General features: G+C 48.5%; 1 protein-coding gene and 1 long non-coding RNA gene across 2 annotated transcripts; one reads left to right on the forward strand and one right to left on the reverse strand.

Annotated features, from left to right (window-relative positions):
- Positions 1-2,264: 2,264 nt before the first annotated feature.
- LOC147651076 (uncharacterized) lies at positions 2,265-11,522 on the forward strand. Its single transcript, XR_015274815.1, has 3 exons — positions 2,265-4,843; positions 7,257-7,337; positions 7,458-11,522. It is a non-coding gene; the product is annotated as an uncharacterized LOC147651076 (long non-coding RNA).
- Positions 11,523-11,880: 358 nt separating this feature from the next.
- LOC111944509 (uncharacterized) lies at positions 11,881-16,921 on the reverse strand. Its single transcript, XM_023947245.2, has 11 exons — positions 16,693-16,921; positions 16,263-16,334; positions 15,572-15,670; positions 15,030-15,137; positions 14,675-14,746; positions 14,515-14,586; positions 14,330-14,428; positions 13,771-13,878; positions 13,131-13,305; positions 12,378-12,435; positions 11,881-12,064 (listed from the first exon to the last, which is right to left on the reverse strand). The coding sequence occupies exons 1-10, from the start codon at positions 16,787-16,789 to the stop codon at positions 12,411-12,413; spliced, it is 927 nt and encodes a 308-aa protein (XP_023803013.2). The 5' UTR covers positions 16,790-16,921; the 3' UTR covers positions 11,881-12,064; positions 12,378-12,410.
- Between the last annotated feature and the right edge of the window lie 2,562 nt (positions 16,922-19,483).

The raw sequence follows: 19,483 nt of genomic DNA on the forward strand, positions 1-19,483 counted from the left end.
GTTCTAACAATGTAATGCTGGGATTTGATACAGTTGTCCCTCAAATACCCCAGGTAAAGGGAGCTGAGTGCTTCGATTCCACTGAAACCATGAGACAGTATCAAGACAAGTATGCTGCTATGTAGCAACACTCGTTTTTCTGCCATGGAGAGAGAGGACTTGCACGTGGAGGAGACCGTGGTGTTCCTGCACAGGGACTCACCCCTGACCAGAATCATGTGCGACAGGGAGTAGGAGGGCTCTGATGGCAGGGAGCCAGGTGAGGGCAAAGCAGCCCCTCCCACAGCCTGGCCCAGGGGCTGTCGGGGTGGCCAGCGTGGGGCCCAGAGCAGAGGCCAAAGGAGGCAGGAGCTGCTCAGCCAGGCCAGGGCTGGGAGCCTCCTTCCTCCTCAAGTGGGGCCCAGCTGGGCCAGGGGGCAGCTGTTGGGAGCCCCGTGCCCGCAATGGCCGCTGCTCTCCAAGGCCTCCAGCCCTGCCCATCAGGCAGGCACGCAGGCAGGGACAGAGCAGCTCTTGGGGTCGATGCTGCAGGCTGAAAGCCCCATGGAGCTGCTGACGCCCGCTGCCATTGACTGTGTCCCGTGCAGCATGCCTGCTGTGTCGCCGTGCAGAGGCTGACTCCTGTGCTTCTCCAGGCCCTGGCAAGTGCCCCTGTACTGCTCCTGTCTACAGGCAGCCCCAGGGCTGCAGGCAGGGAGCAGGATGGGGCCGCTGCTGGATCTCTGCCCACAGAGCCAGCTGGTGGAGGAAGCCCCTGTGCCAGACCCTCTTCACAGCTGCCGGGAGCCAGACTTTGTCCCACAGCTGGCTGCATGGCCGGCCTTCCTTGCTGGGGCTCTGGGCTAAGCTCTGGTCAACCTCTCCTGGCACAAATCCTCCCGCTCTTTTGCTGGGCTCCCTCCTGCCCTGCCACCCGCCATACCTGACTGCAATTTGGATATCTCATGAGTGAAAGCCCACGAGTCCAATACATTCATTTTCTTGCCATAAAAGCAGACAGGCAAAATTCTGAAGGGCAAGAGCTGATGAGGACAGGGTGGCAGGGATTGCCCATTGTAATGCTGGAGGGAGTGCCTGGAGCCACTCACCTGGCAGAGCACTCGGGCACAGAGCCCCTATTTCTCCCGTTTGTCGCCACAGGTGCCTGACTCAGACTCACACAGGGGACACAGATGCATGCTGTAGGGGACAGAGCACCAAGGTGTGGTCATATTTTAACCTGCATGGATTTACATCTACGACAAGTGGAAAAGAAAGAGCAGTCTGCTAGGGTCACTTGGGTTTTTACCATAAAAGTGAAAGTGTTTGTACCAGCTTAACAGCAGAAAACACATTATTTTGTAGCAGTCCATTACTAAAAAATCCATTTCAAGGCGACCTGTATGGATGGTCAGGGATCAGCACCACTGGCAAAACTATGACTTCTTTTACTAGCTAACTACAGAACTACTACAAAATGGCAGATTTCTTTTACTAATTATGCATGGATTCCTTGGAATCTAAATACTCAGTTCACTTTATGTGAAGTATTTGAGGGACAACTGAATCAAATGGCATCATTAAACTGGCATGACCAGACAAAGGAATGGTGCCTGCTTTACTTTAAGAGTTTAACATGCTTGTAAAATTAGGAAACTGGCCCTTTTTTATTGTCAAAACGTTTGGTAGGTTTTTTCCATCATCACGTTTCCCTTGTTACAGTAAAAATTACTACGAAGATTAAGATTTGGTGTGTTTTCAGTCTTCCTTCTCTTGCTCTTTATCTTTTGGCACACCTTCATTTTCCTTTCACTTCTATGGTTTCCCTCTGGAGTTTTGTATCAGGTGTTTATACTATTTTGCTCTCTTGTGATGCCACTGTCTCCATCTACTGAAGACGTGCAAGCAGTGCCGGTCGGTCGGCACATCCCAGCCGTGGCTCCTGCCGGTGGCCCCGGGGTAGGAGCGGCCCCGGCGCTACCATGGCGGGCTTTCCCTCAGGTGTGGGCACCTCCAGCCAGGCCCGGCCGGGAGGCCCTGGCAGTGCCACGCCGCACGGCAGCTCTGGCACTGCAGCCTCGGCCAACCTCGGCCAGCAGCGAGATCTGCGGGCCGGGGCCCAGCAGCGGCCGCACGCTTCTCCCAGAGCCCCGAGCAAGAGCCGCACGGCTCCCGAGCGCGGGCCGGGAACGCTCTGAGGGAGCAGCGCCAGCCCGGCTCTGGGCACCAACCGCCCCAGCCCTCGCGCCCGCCCTCCCCTTCCCGCCCTCCAGCCCCCGCCGCGCGGAGCCCGCGCTGTCATGGCGGCTCTGGCCCAGCAGGGAGCGCCCTGAGCCCTGGAATGGCGCCGCCAGCGGTCTGGCTCTCAGGAAGGGGCGGGCGCGGAGCTGTTGCAAACTGCGGCCTAGGTCACATTTCCTGAAGAAAAGATGGCCTTTCATGCTGGAGCTTTACACGCTTTCAAGCCTGATCGACAAGAAGAGACATCTCACCTGTCTCACAGCAGCCTGTGAGCTCCAAGTGATGTCCAGGTGTTAGGAAAGTAAAGGACTTGTTGCTACAATTGCCTTTTTAAGGCTCAGTTTCACCGATCTCAGACCTAGAGGGAGGCTGACAAAGCTTGAGAAGAAGGATGCCCACTGCCAGGGGACACAAAGGATGTAGGATTTAGGGGCCATAAAGATATCTGGTAGAACTGCCAACATAAGGAAAACACGGATAAAGTCAACTCAGCAAATAGGCTGAACTCAGCTCCAGCTGGGTAAAAAAAGAGTGTGCTGTTTGCAGGCAACAGGGCTTTGGCACCAACATCATCCTGGGCCTGACCATGGGATGGTCCTGGTCACCAGAACACAGGTAAAGACGGTGCAGCGTGAGCACTGGACATTGTGCTTCAAGAACCCAGCTGAGAAAGCTGGCCAGACTGTGCTGGATTCTGGTGTGGAATCTCCCCCTTCTCTCCTCCTTCTCAAAATATATTGTAAGCCTGACTTAAAAATCCTAGTTAGAGCCATGTTGACTGCTTTATTCTGAAACCTCGCAGTCAACTTATACATTTAGTACCTTACAGAGCAGGTTGGAGGCCCTGGAACTGGAGGGACAGACAAGCGATGAAGTGGACAGAAGTTCTTCTGGAATAGAGGGGGCATCTAGGGCAAGACACTGTGCATAATGATCACACTCTGTCCCAAAGAAAGACAGGGTCCTTGCAGGCCTTCCAGAAAGTGTCTCAGGGGAAGCTTTTGGTCTCCCCTGCCCCGTTTCCTAGACTTAAGCCGAATCCTTCCCTCAGAGAAAGACAGGAAGCTCAGGTGTGTTAGGAGATAACTGTGAGCATTGACACAGGTGAATGGTCAGGAATCCAGAGGCTTTTGCAACCCTCCTCCATGGAGAATCCCTTGTTGTGTATTTTTGATAAACCAGAGCTTAAATGGCAAGTCAGCGATTGGAGAAATAGACCACTGAGACAACAAAGCTGTAAAGTGCCTTGTTTGGTGAGGGATAAGTAAGACAACAAAAGTTCATCTTCTAAGTATTTGCTATTTGAAGGAGAAAAACTATTTTTTCTAAGCTTCTCTTATTTAATTTTTGTTTTCTTCTCTGTGCCTTTTGAAGATTGCCTACATTCTATTTTTATTGTTTTCTTTTCTCCTGCCTTCAGAATGAATTTTGCATAACGGATGTTTTAAGTCAAATATAAGAAAAGTATTGTTTTCACGTGTTGTTTAGCAATCATGAAAAAATAAGTTTAGAGGGAACAGGCTTTATCTTTGATAATTAGATCAGACTCAATTTTTAAGTACCCTTATATGTCATGCATGTTTGCAAAGATGTTAAATTGATCTTTGAAGGGCATTAAACCAAGAAACATGTACATCAAAGCCTCTGGAGTTGGCTGCCATGTCAGGTTTCCCTGAGGGGTAGCAGCCCCAGGCATACCCCATGATGGCTTCCCCTGAGGGCCGGCAGCCCCTGCCCCGCTCCATGGCGGGTTTCCCTGAGGGCCGGCAGCCCCTGCCCCGCTCCATGGCGGGTTTCCCTGAGGGCCGGCAGCCCCTGCCCCGCTCCATGGTGGGTTTCCCTGAGGGCCGGCAGCCCTTGCCCCCTCCATGGCGGGTTTCCCTGAGGGCCGGCAGCCCCTGCCCCGCTCCATGGTGGGTTTCCCTGAGGGCCGGCAGCTCCTCCCCCCTCCATGGCGGGTTTCCCTGAGGGCCGGCAGCCCTTGCCCCCTCCATGGCGGGTTTCCCTGAGGACGGCCCCAGCTCACGCACATGGTGGTTTCTGTTGCGCGGCCCGGGCTGGATGGGGAGAGCCAGGGTGGCCATAGCAAGCACAGCTTTTTATATCGCCCCCTCATTCTGCCCTTTCCTGGCATTTTGACAGCTGTGTTTTTCTGCACCTCGGCTGGCACACAGAGACCTCCCGCCCTGCCCGCGTGTCTCAGCTCTGTCACACCAGCAGTGTTTTGTATGTCACCCTAGTGCTGCCCTGAGTGTCACACTGCTGTCGTGTGCCACACTGCCACTGTGTGGAGCCTTGCACTGGCACTGGGCTGTGTGTCACGCTGGCACCGTGTGCTTCCAGACAAGGCTTGCAGACCTTGGAGTGTAAGCGGGAGGGTGTGAAAGATGGTGACAAAAGAAAGACGCCAAACGAGAGACCGGTTGCTTCTAAACTCAAAGCCAGCTCGCTGTTACGTAATACTGTTTTCTTTTGCTTCCTCACCTGATTTCAGTCTGCCATGTGCACACTCTGCCCTTCCCTAGAGAGCGTGATTCATGGACCTTTGGAAAACTGATTAGAGCAGCACAGCATTTTAGGAACATCTTTGGAAGCCATCATGAGCCGTCTCTGCTGAAGACAGGTGCTGTTTTTAACCAGTGTTTGATTACAGCAGGTCTGTTGACATCCATTTGGTGCAATCCAAAAATAGCTTGTACAGCTTGGGAGTGAGGACATGCTGCCTACAGGTCCAGGGAGCCTGAGGCTATGGCTTTGCTATGTTGAGAAGGCATTTCTAGTTAGCTTTAATCTAGCTGGACTGAGTACAACAGTACCCAAATAGAAACACAGAGTTTGGAGTGGGTTCACAAACTGAGCAAGTGTCCGGGCTTCCTAAAAGGCTTCTAAAACTCGAAGCAGTCAAATCTGGCCCTAGCCTGGCTGCTACAGTCATTTTACTGTGCCTTTGCATAGGAATAAAACTGTGATGAGACTGAGGAGTGAGAATACTCTTCAAACAAGAACTAAATAATTCAGTTTTATTGGTAAACTGTCTGTACATGCAATTATTTATTATATACCTCTCATGTATTGCTGCAATTCCCCCAAAAAAGCATATCTTATAATTTCCACGTGTGACTCCTGTGATGAAGGACTTGTGACTTCTTGGCCAGTTACTTTTTGTAACTGTAGAAGAAATTTCCTATTCCCCACAAATAAATTGAGTTTCAGTGCTGGCTATTTAAGTCTGACTTTCTGCTGAACACTTCCCCATTAATGCTGTTTTTCAAGATGACACCTAAAGCTGTTAGAGTTGTTTTATTGATGAACCCAAATTAATGCAATGTCCTTATTAACTCAATCTTTTTAATTATATGTAAGGGATTTTCTCAGTAGCTCGGTCCAATATTTGGGATCATTCACTTTAATACCTCTTTTTATGATCAAAGTGTATTACTGAATCCCATGGGCCCTTCAGGGCTTGCTCCGGCATATCAGTTGTCAGGACATTAAAGTTGTTAATTTTATTAAGTTTCTTGGGTTTGTTCCAAATTCAACATTGCTTTGCACTAGAGTAGGAGCTGAAGAGGCAGGATGTTAGTTTTTCCATTTCATATCTTAAAGCAGTAGGTATTTTTTCAGCACTTTTCCCTAGGCTAGGGTACACCTTTGATTTCCAATTCAGAGTTACTCCTGGGACAGGCAAGACTTTTAGACACTCAGGTACAGTTTTGTCTGTGCTGATTTTAATACATGGGTCTCACACAAAAGGAAAACAATTTTTTTAATTTAAAAATCTAAAATAATCCCCTGTAAAGGTATTTTAGTTGTAAACCCAAGGCTTCTTTTCTTTGAGGAGGGTGTTTAATTTATTTTCTGCCTTTAGTTTAGTACCTTTTGAAATTGCCTCACCTTTGTTTCCCTGCTTTTCTTTCTTACAATGATGACACACTTGAAAGGGATTCCTATTTGATAATACCCAAGGAGGGATTTGGACCGTGTTCTGTTGCTTTGGAAACCAGAAGTTACAGAACACAAGTTTGCTAGGCTTAGCATGAAATGTTTGTGGACTATAATTTTCTGCCTGTGCACAGCTCAGTTTGAGAGAGTTTAGGATCTCGGGCAAACTTGTTACTGTTCTTGAGGGAGGATGGCCATCAGGGTTAGTAATTGGGGACAGCTTGCTGTGCTGTGCTTCAGTCTGTTGTAACAGTGAGCAGGGCTTATTCCGTAACAGTGAGCAGGGCTTATTCCGTGGGGCAGGAGCAGGCAGAGTTTATGGAGCAACAGCTCCCCTAGCCAATTGCAGAGATGCTCAGTGCAGTGAAAGCATTTGTGGCACTTCCTCTGCTTTTATTTTTAATATGCTATTCCCTCCCCCCCACATAAGGTGATGTCCTGAAGCTTTCACGCTGGCTTGTTCAGTAGAACTTGGTTAAACCAAACATTTTCTGTTCATTTAGTTGTGACCTGTGTGTGCCAGGAGAAGGTTCTGTATTTTGTTTTCCTTAGCTTTTCTGAAAAAGTGTGCTGCAGTGTCAGCAGTGCAGCACAGCTGAGTGAAACGTCTGAATTTCCGTGTACACGATTTTCAAGAGAACTTAGGAGACGCTGAAGAAATTTCATTGGCATTTACTGCAGTTTGCCAACATCCATTTTGATTAATGAGGCTGCAGTAGAGGGAGACTAGAGAGCTGGAGAGCTGCATCAACTGGTACTGAGCTGCATCTGCACAATCAGAAGCAGCTAAGGCTGCTGTCAGTGAGGATGCTGGGCTTGGAGTGAGGATACTGCCAAGCAGCCTGGCACCCTAAGGAATGGGCAGAGGTTGAGGAGTGAATGCAAGTCACAAAAGCTGAGGACCTGAACTCTGGCCCCACCTTCCAGGTATCTAAAACAGCACTGGATAATACCATGATGGAAGAAAGGAATCTCTGATTCTCCTTTCTATTACTCTGTGTTTTGGAACAGAGGAAAAGGCAAAAAATTGGTTTAAATTCAATTCTCATTTTCTAGGCAAGGTGTTAATTGTTCACCTCTCCTTCCATCTCCAGCCCAACTCTCAAGTTTGTTTGACAGAGTGGTAGCAGGCAGTGTCTGCTTTGATGAGTCCAGTACCAGCAGCTGAGTTCCAGGTAAGACACCTGTGGTGTCTCTTTCAAGACAGGTTCTTAAACACAGAACCCTTTGTGCTGCTCAGTAACGTGACCTGCTGTGTCTGACAAGTTCCTGAATTTAGCCTTATGTTATTTCAGATCCTACAGTCTCGTTTGTGAGACTCAAATGGTCTCAAATGGTGCCCTACCCAAAGCCAGAAGCCCTGTTGCTCAGATGCCAGGTTGGGAGGCAGGTGAGGACAGTGACCTGTGGGCACACAACAGACCACGCACCCCTGGGGAACAAGGAGTCCTCTTTCCAAAGAATAAGCTCACTGAGAGATTGATTCCGTGTGCTGTTTCCAGTGCTTATCTGAAGAAAGGTGGAACCTTTCCTTTGTTTAATGGCCAGTGTTACATTTGTCCTTTGGTAACTTTTTCTGTTTAAGAATGTGGAGTATCAGGTGAAAGTTAGTCATTTGCCCCTTTAATTTTGTACAAACAAGTGTGCAAATGTTGAACTGATTCATTTTTATGAATAGAATATTTGTGCATGTTTTTTTCACCTGAATGTCCATACACATTGTTTTTGTAAGGCTACAATATTTGTGTTGTCACATCTCGAATCACCAATAATTCCAGGTAAAAGTAATTTATTTTCCATTGTGGTCAGTGGTAAGACAATTAGCATGGTCTAATAATGTAAAGTGCTTGCCCCTAGAATTTCTCTACACATCTTCAAAAATCCACCCCTCAACGAACGAAACAAACCCCAAGAAACACTAACCCCCAAAGCCATAAAGGGTCTTATTTTGGTTTATTTCTGGGTGCCCCCTAAGAACAGCCCCACTGCAAGCGACTGAACATTGAGTTCTTTAGCAAGCCAGAGCACTCTTTCCCATGCTTAGATGTTCCAAAGTATATATATATATGTGTGTGTGTGTGAGCTGTGCCCTTGGGTCAGATGGCTACAGACTGCACAGTACCTGAAAACCTAATTCAATTGTCTGCAGCCTTGCCCCTGCTGGAATCATCCTGGGAAGGAATTCTTGCCACTTGTGATACAGTACAGTAGTACAGTACTGTTCTACAGTAGTGTTGTGGTTTTAAAGCAGTAACTAAAAAATTACTAGAAAACTTACTTATTTCTTGCTGTGAGATATGGATTAGAACAAGAGCAAAACAGGCTTAAAACTTAAAAGGAATAAAGAAAGTTTATTAACAGAACTACAAGAAAAAGAACACCAGAATAACTTCCAGAAAACCTCTTTCTCCCCCACTACTCAAAAATTCCCTTGTTCACATACAACCTAGGGACAAAAAACTTGGAACTTTGGTGTTTAAATCAGTCCCAATTGTTATTAGAGTCTTTTCATCAGTCTTTGCAGAGAAACAGAAGTCTTCTTCTGCTAATCTATGGAGTTTTTCACAAGAAAACTATTTCTGTTATAGCTTTCTATTTCTCTGATGCCAGCTGCCCAGAAAAAAAAAATCTGTCATCCGTCCACTCCTCTCATTTCACCTCACTCTGAGGTGTGTTATGGGCCATGAGTCTAGGAATGTTATTTTTAAGGATGAGTTATTCAAAGGCAAAAGTTCTCTTCATCTGTCTCTGTGAGCTTCTCTGGAAACAGAAGTTTTCTCATTGCCTCTCAAGGCCTCAAATCTTCAACTATTACTTCGCCTTACTCTGTTTCAGCACCTCACTGCATCACAATTATTCCACCTTTTGCTCAAAATCCACACTTTGAACACTCTATTCCTCCCAATATACTCTGTCATGAATTAAAGGAGTTTTTTCAGGACACTATTGTCCATCTCCATAACTTTAACAGAAAAATATTTCAGCTTAATTAAAGCATCTCCTTATTCTCTAGCTCTTCTGAAGCTTAATTCTTTTCTTTACTGTCTCTGATAGTTTATAACGTCTCTTTACATGTTGATTACTCTCTTTTTCTCTCTCTGGATAAAAGGGTTAATCTGCAAGTCTCATCTGAGTAATGAAAGGCTTAAAATCTTGCCCAGGCTTTGTAGATGGTTCTGTGATCTCTGTCGGAGCAGCAGCTGCAGAGTTGCAGAATTGGCTTCTTAACTAAAACCTGCCAATTCTGGCTTTTTACAACAAAACACACAAGAAGCAGAGGGATGTAGTCCCCTCCAAACAGGAGCCTTTCAGCTCTGCACAAAACCCCATGTAGACAAATGAATTAAATCCTCAAATTCATTTACTACAATTTCTACAATTCTCTCACAGAAAGATGCATTCAAACTTCGGAACCTACAGAAGAAACCACAATTTTCACAACTCTCTTGAACAATCAAAAAATCCTTCTGACATTTTTTCCCCTTTCAGGGATAAAAATTAAGGTGGATCGAGAGGCGCCTGTGTTTACTAGGACACACACCTCCTCTCGATCCAGACCCACTTTAAAAGTCACCAAAGGCTCCAGGTTGGTGGATCCCTGGTACAATGGGAGCCCTTGACACTCTTAGCAATCCATTTCCATTATCCTCTGGACTTACTCTTCCTGAGGGTCCTGCTGTTTCTGCAGACATTGCCGTTCCCAGTGTCCCTCTGCCCTGCAGGACAGCACACTGATTCTTTCCCAACTGCTGTTTGGGTTGGGTGTCCCCTGCCGGGGAGAGAACGCCTCTGCCACTTCCTTGTGGCCGACCCCATCCCCTCTGTCCTGGGAGACCTCTTGGACCCTGCGCTTTTTCCCTCTTGGGCTGGAAAAATTCTGCCAGCACCTTCACCTTTCCTCCTTGTGCTCACTCTATTTACCACACACCGTATACCAGAGCCAGTCTCTGTCCTGCCACATTGTCCAAGCAGCTCCTTCCCACTCCGGCGCTCCCGGTGCGCACAGCTGGCAGCACCACAGGCGGCCTCACGGGGCCGGTGGCCACTGGCACCCCTGCCCGGGGCTGGTGTGGTCAGGCACTGCCTGGTGCTGAGTCCTGGCAGCCCCACAGGCCCCCAGCCTGTGCTCCCACACCTCCACGCCTGGTCCTGCTGCTCCTTGCCTCAACCATATCTCTCCACACTCCCCTTTAACCAATTCTGTTCCAACACACCAACACGATCCGTCCATCCCCTGTTGTCAAGACTCCTTTCTGACTCCCCTTATTGCCCCTGGGTGTGTCCCTTTGTGCTCCCAGTGCTTCTGGTCTGCTTTGGCTGGGAAACTTGTCCATCATGCACTCTGGGGCTGTTTCCTGTCATTCCAATGCACAGCCCTTTCCTGCTGCTTGTCATATAAATACTCGGGCTATTTTATCAGGTAACTTACATCTTGCGCTTGATGACATTAAATTGTGTTAATCAGACTCTGTCATATCACGAGTTTCTGGAACACATTTTCAAGCCTTCCAGCTACAGCCCAAGGGAAGCTGTTTCTGTCTTGCATCACAGAAGTGGCAGGTTTTTTGCAAAGACAGCCCTTTACAAAGGACTTCTTGCCTGCATCAACATCCAAGGAGCTGCTTTCAAAGACAGACAAAAAATCCACGAGGAAACAGCAAACCAAGTAAACATATTATTTTTAGCTCTCGCTTTTAATATTTTCTAAGCTGGCCTCCTTTTCCACTGCAGTGTTTTTTCTTTGGACAGAAGAACAGCCTTACCAGATGACGTGACTTAACAAGGAAAACAGAACTTACACACAGTGGATAGATACAGCTAAACATGCAGAGCCCCATTATCACAGATATCATCATTTATTTTCTGTTTATTTTTGTGTCAGATTGTTTTCAGAAGGGTGAGAACAGTATCTCAGAACCTATGGCTAGTTGGGTGCCATAGCCACTTCTTATTTGTCCCTTCTTATTACCTGTCTTTCTGTAGTTCCTCTGCCCATTTGTTGCTCTTGGATCTCTGCCTCCTTCACCTGATTTTTATCTTTTTCTGGATTTGTGGGGCTTTTTGTGTTGGTTCTTTTCTTTTCTTGGTGTGGCAGCGTTCGTCAGGGGAGACAAAGAGTTACATTGTCCCACCCCAAACCCCTTGTGAAGGGCGGCCCAGGTGCTCTGATTTGGTTTTAGTCCCTGGGGGGTTCTCCCTTGCTGTGCTTCTACTGCTCCCTGACCCTGAACTCCACCCTCAAGGGTGGAGACCCTCGGGGGTTCTGTCCCTCAAAAACCCCTGCTGTGCCTCTGTTCGGAGCTCTCTGTTCCGGACCTGGGTTTGTTCCCATGCTGAATAAATGGTTTTGTGAACCGGGAGCCCGTCTTGGTGTTTCATGCTGGTCCCCAGAATCCTGCTGCTTCCCTGGACAAGATCCTGAGGTTGCTGACTGCAACATCTTGGTGGTTGTTTTGTTTGTCTGTTTTGTGTGGTCAGAGTTTTGGTTTTGTTCTTTGGTTTGGTCTTTTCCCACTTAACAGTCAGAATCAGCTTGTGATTTGTATTGTAAAGTCTTGAAGCACAGGTGTTGCACATAAAGGTTGGTTTTGTTTTTGAAGTCATCTCAGACACAGATCTGCAAGCTCCCGTGACGTTGTGGATTGTGTGCTCTCAGACAGCAAATTGTGAACAAATAGGAAACTTGTAGTTCCTATCTCCATTACACACAGCAAAATGTAAAGGGCTTGGAACAGGACCAATTCTAGCCTTTATTCTGCTGCCATGCCATAAAACGGTGTCGGATTTATCAGTGAACTCTCTTCTTCCACGATGGGCTGTGCAAGGATGATCCCTTAGCTCCTGTGTGGATGTGCTGTGCAGAAGGCCAGACACACGACTGTCATCCATAGCCAGCCTCTGTCTGCAAAGAGAACAGGGAGCTGCAGCTCTGAGGGGCTCAGGGGTTAGTGAGCAAACAGACCAAATCCCTAATTTATATCAGTTACTTTACAGGAGTGTTTGTTGCTGTTATAGTTTTAAATTTCAGCCCAGAGCTGGAAAAATAGAACCCTGGTAGTTTTCATAAGCTATGAAGTGAAGAGATTCTTTCCTGCTCCTTGTTTGAATTAAAAGCAGAGCAAAACTCTTCTGTGGGTCACATCAAACCAACATAAGTTTGAACAGTCTGTGAAAGACAGAAGAGTGTAAAAAATATTTCATTTTATAGTACTTACAGTCCTGTAATTCAGCCACGGGATAATAACAAACTATATCAAATAACTGGAGGAAGAACTGGAAAAGAAGATTTTTAAAACTTGGTTTAAAATAAGTGAATTAATTTCATACACAAAGCCATGTAGTAAAAATACAGTCATTTAAACTTGTCAAAGCCTAATAAGATAATGGAGCCCTGCAGCCTAGTCACTTGTAGTGTAGCCTCAGCTTCCCCTTTGAGCCCAAATCTGCTAAGGGTCAGGGCTGGGATGAGCTTTCACCCCAAACTGGCTCCAAGACTGATTGGGAGTCAGTCCAGAACAGGGCTCACACAAAGAGCAAAGTCTCAAGGCCAAAGCCAAGTCTTCATCAGGCTGGATTGGTTTTAACACTGAATTATAGCAAATTTGCTTGTCCGGTAACATCACTGTTACCATGAAACTTTACATGACCTCTGAAATAACCTCTGTCCGATCATGAAATGCATTGCCAAATATTGTGAACTTGCTTTGCCTCTGCCTGCTGCTCCTGGGGCTGCTCTTGGCCAGGCAGCCTCCGTGGGAGCCAGCATGAGCTGCAGCACGAGCAGACTCCCCAGGACAAGGCCCAGCAATTAGGAGGCCAATGAAAGGCCTGGGCAGCAGCAGAACTCTCAGGAGAGTTATTTGGAAACCAAGGACTAGCCACAAGCGCACAGCAGCACTGACTGTACGTCAGGCTACCAGTGCTATAAGCAGAGTTTTAGGAAAACTGGAGAAAAATCAACAAATTACCGTCTGATCTCGTAGACTTTCTGGATCCCAAAATAGCAGAATATAAGCACAAGTGGCACTGTGATCAGTGTCACTACAGTGCCTATCATGCAGGACCTGCGGATGTCTTGCGGGCAGACAATTCTTGGCAGGCGCACGGGATCCTCGACATACACTCCAGTTTCTGAGATAACATCTGTGGGAGAAATGGGCAGCATTGAGCCTATGCTGTACTCCACTGCTGAGCTGGCAGCACGCAGCATACGGCCAGGACGTTCTCTGTTTCCCCCAGGGCTGGGGCCTACAGGCACCTTGCTGCCCCTTGGCACAGGCTGTGCCACCCAACAGAGCCCAGAAGGCCGGGAGCAGAACCCCGGGGACAGCGCAGCCACTTGGGCAGTGGTTCCTTCCAGGGACACGGGCCAAAGCCATCCCTGAGCAGCCACAGCCACCCCTGACCCTCCCTTCCACTTGACAGCTCCCCTAGCCCAAGGGGACAGAGCCAGGCCCTGTCAGGACACACTGGAGCCTTGGCCTCCTCCTCTGCCCTTTCCCCACCATGGACACCCAATGCAGCCGCTCCCAGGTTTCGAGACGTGTCTCGTACGGAGGGGCCCCAGCAGGATTGCTCAGCCTGGCTGAACCTGGCACAGCAATATACCTTCCGTGGCACTGTCTGCTATCTCCTCCCTTTCTGTAGAGGCATCTGGAATGAAGCTGTTGCATTCTGCAGGAAGTTCTGCCTTCTGCAAAGACTTTTGGTCCATCTCTGGAGAAAGGAAGAGGCACAGCTGAATCAGATGGATCTACTGCCCATCGGGGAAGTGGCTTCTTCAGGGAGTAATACTTGTCAAAGACATATCCATGTCTTGGTCATGATTGCTTGATCAGGAAAAGTCCACAGCTCTTTGGGCACACACAAGACTCTCCCTCCTCCTGAAGCTGCCCCTCTTGATTTACCCTGAGACTGGGAAATTGCAGAAGATCTCTGGGTGTGCATGGCCAAGGTGCAGTTAGGGCTCCCTGACAGCTGATGCCAAATGCCTTCCTGCAGAGGCTGGGGAGAAGCTGCAGCCAGGCCAGGCTGGGGAAACAGCCCCGCAGGCCATGAAAGCAGCAGCAGGGCAGCCAGGCTGACATGGATCCCTTCCTGCTGTGCCAGGCACAGCATGTCCTGATGTACAGAGAAAGCCCCTGGCTGATGAGGAAAATGCACCCACCACGACGTCTGTCCTGATCACTCAGCCTCACATCCATGTGTTTCGATGTCTCCAGGGACTTGATACCTTCTGTAGGTTTGTTCCTCCCTCTAGGAGGACCTTAACAGAAAGTATTTCTATTTCAGATGAATGTGTCCCACAAACCAGGGCTCAGCCTGTGGGCTCAGCAGGGACACACTACTCACCCCTGCGATGGGAGCTGAGCTTGCTTTCAGGAATCAGGAAAGGAGCTGAATAAGTCCTCTCTGCAGACACACCTGTAACTCAACAGCCACAGAAGCTTCTGTCACCTGTTTCTTGACAGGTTGTTAATGATTATGCTCTGAGCAGAAGTTGAGAACTTACCTGCAGAACCTCCTAATGGTTCCAAGCCATCTTCCATCCCAGCTGCTGGAGAAGCTGTCTCAGCACCCTCATCTAGAAGGGAGCACAGATCAGAACCATTCCAATGTGTGCTGAGATCGACTTCTGCCCTTGGGATCTGGGCACTGCAAGGGGTTTGGGTAATGCTGTGGGAGCCAGATGTCAATGGACATGGCCAAAGCTGCAGAGGGCTCTAGGGAGCTCTGGGCTGCCTCCTGGTCACTCTAAACATCCTTTCCATGATCTGTGCAACATCCCTGAAGGGCAGGCACTGCCAAGCAGCAGAGATGGCAGCTCAAGCCTCAGCAGGGCTCAGGCCCAGGGGCACAGCAATTACCTCCTGGGACTGTGCCTGGCATGGCCTCCCTTCCTGCAGCAGACGCTGCCCATGGTCCCGTGTTTCCTTCGGGAAACACCGCCTTCAGCAAAGCCATTTTCTTCAACTCTGGGGAATGGAAGAGGCACAGCTGTGTTAGACAGAACTGTTCTCCTTCCGGCGAGGTGACATCATCATGAGGCAATAATGGTCAAAATCATGGATAAAGATTAGGAAATCATATCAAAGTTTGGGATTAGCCAGGACCTTTCCTCCTCCAAACAGCCCCTACACCTGAACTACCCCAAGACCAGGAAATTTCAGGGGGTGTCAGGGTGTGCATGGCCCGTGCTGCTGTTTGGGCTCCCTGTCAGCTGATGCCAAATGCCTTCCTGCAGAGGCTGGGGAGAAGCTGTAGCCAGGCCAGGCCGGGGAACAGCCCTGCAGGCCGTGAAAGCAGCAGTGGGGCAGCCAGGCTGCTTTGGATCCCTTCTCACAGTGCCGGGAACAGCAAATCCAGATGTGCAGAGAAAGGCCCTGACTGCTGATGGAATTGCACCCACCACGACGTCTCTTCAGATCATTCAACATCCTGTCCAGAACTTGGGATGCCTCCAGGGATTTCTGGTCTTCTTTGTCTTGGTTTGTCCATGTAGGAGGACCTGAATGGAAAGCAGTTCCATTTCTCCTTCAGTCCTGAGGGGCTGGGAGTACATCTGGGTGACTGCTGCCCTCCAAAGCACTCCCTCATATCTGCCTTCCCCTCAGGAGCAGGGGCAGGGGGACCACATTCCTGGAGTGGCCCCACACAGGGATGGAAGGAGCCCCTTGCATGGCAGTCAGGGGAGAATGGTCTCCCTTGTGCTGCCAGCAGCTCTGAAGTGAAACCCAGGCAGGGCCAGGGCTTGACAGCGACAGCGGGAGCAGCTCAGGTTCCCTGGGGCTGGCAAAGGAGCCACACAAGGCACAGCCCCAGGGCACAGCCCTGGCCCCTTCCCTCTTGCTCTTCTCTGTGGCTGCACAGAGCACATGGAAGGAGACACTGGCATTGCACATGGGAAGGAGATTGACAGCTAAATGCTCCTTCCTCCCACTGACAGTGATGCTGTGGGATCACTCAGGGCTCCAGAAGGGAACAGAGTGTGGTTTCCACAATCCATCAACCTTCAGACTCTTAAGGGAAATGGCACATGAGTGAGCTCTTGCCACATTGACACTGATTATTTTGTGTGGAAAGGGACATTGAGAACTTGCCTCCAGCATCTGGAATGGTCTTCAAACCACCATTTACCATCTTTTTTATATACTCCATGTCACGGTCCCAATCTAGAAGAGAGCACAGATCAGAACCATTCCATGGTGTGCTGGGATCCCCTTCTTCCTTAGGGAACTGGGCAATGCAAGCAGGTTGGGTAAGGCCAAGGGAGCCACATGTCAATGGACATGGCCAAAGCTGGAGAGGGGCCCAGGGAACTCTGGCTGGCTCTGATCTCTCTCCCCCCTCTTTGCAGGCCCTGTGCAACATCCCTGGTCAGGCCTCAAGAGGACCAGCCCGGGGCCCCTGGGGACTTTCTCCCTCCCACAGAGGAAACCTTCCATAAAGCCCTGGGGAAAACCATCCCAAACATTTCTGAGGGAGAAGGGAGCACCGTCCCAGGAAAGGGGAACCAGGCTGCCTGCTCACCTGCTCTCCATGCTCGCTGTGGAGCAGCCTGGGCAGCCCTGTCAGGCAGGGCCGCTGCCAGGAGGAGCAGGAGGAAGAGGCGCAGAGCAAGGGCCATGATGCCTTGCTCTCTGCCAGTCCTGCAGCTCTTGCTGCCACCACTGTCCTGACGCCGCTGTTCAAATGTCAGCACCACTGTCGCCGCCGCCGCTGCCGTCGCCGCTGCTGCTGCAACAGTCGTAGTCAAGGACTGACTGCTTGGTCCTTGTGGTGTTGTGCAAGAACAGGGCTCTGGGACCTCTGTGACCTCAGAGCCAGCTGTCACCTCAGCCTGCTATGACCCCAGTGCCTGCTGTGACCTTATGGCCAGGATGGAATTGTGTGGGAAGTGGGATCTGCCTCCTCCAGTAGGCAGCTCATCCTGCCCAGCAGCTCTGTCCAAGGGCTATGACATGGTCCCAGCCCAGCTGATCTCACAGGCTGGGGATGAAGGGATGGAGAGCAGCCCTGCTGGGAAGGACTTGAGGCTGCTGCTAGATGAGAGGCTGGGCATGAGCCAGCCATGTGCCTCCAAAGGAGGGTGCCCAGCAGCTTGAAGGATGAGATTCCATCACCCTTCTGCTCTGCTGTGAGCCCTCCTGGAGTACTGCATCCACCTCTGGGTGCCCAGCACAGGAAGGACATGGTCATGTTGGAGCTAATCCAGAGGAGGGACAAAATGGTCTGAGGGCTGGATCTCCTCTGCTTTGGAGACAGGCTGGGATAGCTGGGGGTGTTCGGCCTGGAAGAGGGAAGATTCCACAGAGACCTGATTGCTACCTTTCAGAACCTTAAGAAAGCTTGTAAAAAAAACGGGACAGATTTTTTAGTAGGGCCTGTTGTGAAAAGACTCAGGAGGAATGTTTTTAATCTAAAAGGTGGTAGATTCAGCCTAGACATAGACACTGTGGGTTTTAAAAGCCTGGCACAGGTTGCTCCTGTGGTGGGCATCCATCCCTGCTGACATTCAAGCTCATGCTCTGAGCAACCTGATCTAAAGGTGTCCCTGCTCACTGCAGGGCATTGGACTAGATGGCCTTTAAATGTCCCTTGCAAGCCAAGCCCTTCTGTGCTCCTGTGCAAAGCAGTGCTGGAATGATCCTGGCGTGATGATGCTGGCACCTGTGTTTGGATAGTTGTGCCATTTAGCTATTGGCCAAGAGAGGATTGATGGGTTTGACAGTGAAGTCTGCAAAGAATAGTGTGCTCAAGGAGAAACAGGCGAGGAACATTGTTGATATATTTTATATTTTAGTAAAGGCCTGTATGCACAAACCAGCCTTTGAAATAAGTCATGATATTAAAGGCTAAAGTCCTGGAAACCTTCCTGCAGAAGAGAGAGTAAAGCAAAACAATATCCTTGTGTGTAGGAGAAACAATATAAACCTGTGTTGTTAGCCAATAGTAGCTTGCTTTGCCCGCAGACCCTGTAGAACCCTATAAAAGGTGTGCTAAAGATAGAAATAAACAGCGTTCACGATTACTTCTGTGAAGACTGATGAATAGCTGGTGGAGCTCTCAATAGAACATGGCTTCCAGTTCAGATAAATGCCAGCATTTTGCTGCCCATTCCTTGTTAAGCAATAAAGGAATGTCCTGAAGATCCCTTCAAAGTGGGTGCACTATTGGCTCTATCAGTACTTGTGTTCTGTCAAACACCTAAGTTGTTACAGCTTCTTGCCTCATTTACCACTGAATAAAACCCAAATACTGCATTGCTCCATGTCTGCTTTCTTCCAAGTAATGGCAGATTTTGTTCATTCTGGAGTGGGACATAATCATCTATTGACTAGCAAATTCTCCTTGCCATTCACACTGAAGCATAAACTTTGAAGAATTTGAGATACTAGAAAAGCTAAGGCCTTAATTAAAATTAATTTTTGTTAAATCTAATGAAAGAAATTATCCTTGTTAAATTGAATAGATTTAGGAGCTAATCATTAGCCAATAACTAACTGTCAACTCTATGTTTGTTCAGCTGGGCTTTTAATGGGAAACGTGAAATCTTGTAAGGAACTTCAAGAACATAAGACAATTGCAAATCAGAAACCACTTGGAAACATGAAACTAGGAACATGCCCAGGGGTTCCTTTGCCACTTTGTATTGAAAAGGTAGAAAGGTCAGAATGAGGAAGAGCCGTATCCCTTCCTCCCTTTTATGACCGCTCCCCATAACGAGACTACTGACTCATTTCAAGGAAGAAACTGCGCATGCTTAATTGATTTTTCTTAATTAGCATAGGAAGCAGGGAGTGGGTGGTAACTGGGTTATGAATATGTATTTGTATTCAGTATCTCGGTAAATAACAAGTTTGTAATCGCCTGTATTTGGGGCCGTGTGAATTAAGGGGTGACCCTGCACATCAGCCCAGCGCTGACAATAAACATACATTTTTTAACCCAAATCAGTTAAAGAGTCTTGGTCCATTATAGTTGGATACTGATACAAGATCATATCCATATTTTGGTAAATCAGCACAATGTTGATTTGCTCTAATTAAGACCTACCTCTCACTGTAATTAAGGCTGATGGATTGCGAGGCAAAGTGTTGCACAATTTGCCCTAGAGAGAGTTTCTCTCTGTTTAAATGACATTTGAAGATAGGTGTAGCCTACCATACTTCTGGCATACGAGAAATGAAAAAACAGCCTTTGAAATAGGATTTTATCCTTCCTTCCTCCTCTTTTACCCTACAAGTTGAGTCTCTGAAGTCTGAGCTGTTCAGCTGCTTCACCAACATTGTTTTAATTCACACAGGCATCCATGCAGTGA

The sequence above is a fragment of the Cyanistes caeruleus genome, chromosome 11 (assembly GCF_971803275.1).
Source record: "Cyanistes caeruleus chromosome 11, bCyaCae1.hap1.1, whole genome shotgun sequence".
NCBI classification, from domain to species: domain Eukaryota; kingdom Metazoa; phylum Chordata; class Aves; order Passeriformes; family Paridae; genus Cyanistes; species Cyanistes caeruleus.

What these genes read in the sequence shown, in the direction of transcription:
- LOC111944509 (XM_023947245.2), bottom strand. Translation starts at nt 16,789, where the DNA reads ATGGCCCTTGCTCTGCGCCTCTTCCTCCTGCTCCTCCTGGCAGCGGCC. An exon ending in ACAGCGAGCATGGAGAGCAG is followed by an intron (nt 16,335 to 16,692) that starts GTGAGCAGGCAG and finishes GCTCTCTTCTAG; the next exon opens with ATTGGGACCGTGACATGGAG. An exon ending in TGATCTGAAGAGACGTCGTG is followed by an intron (nt 15,138 to 15,571) that starts GTGGGTGCAATT and finishes TCCATTCCCCAG; the next exon opens with AGTTGAAGAAAATGGCTTTG.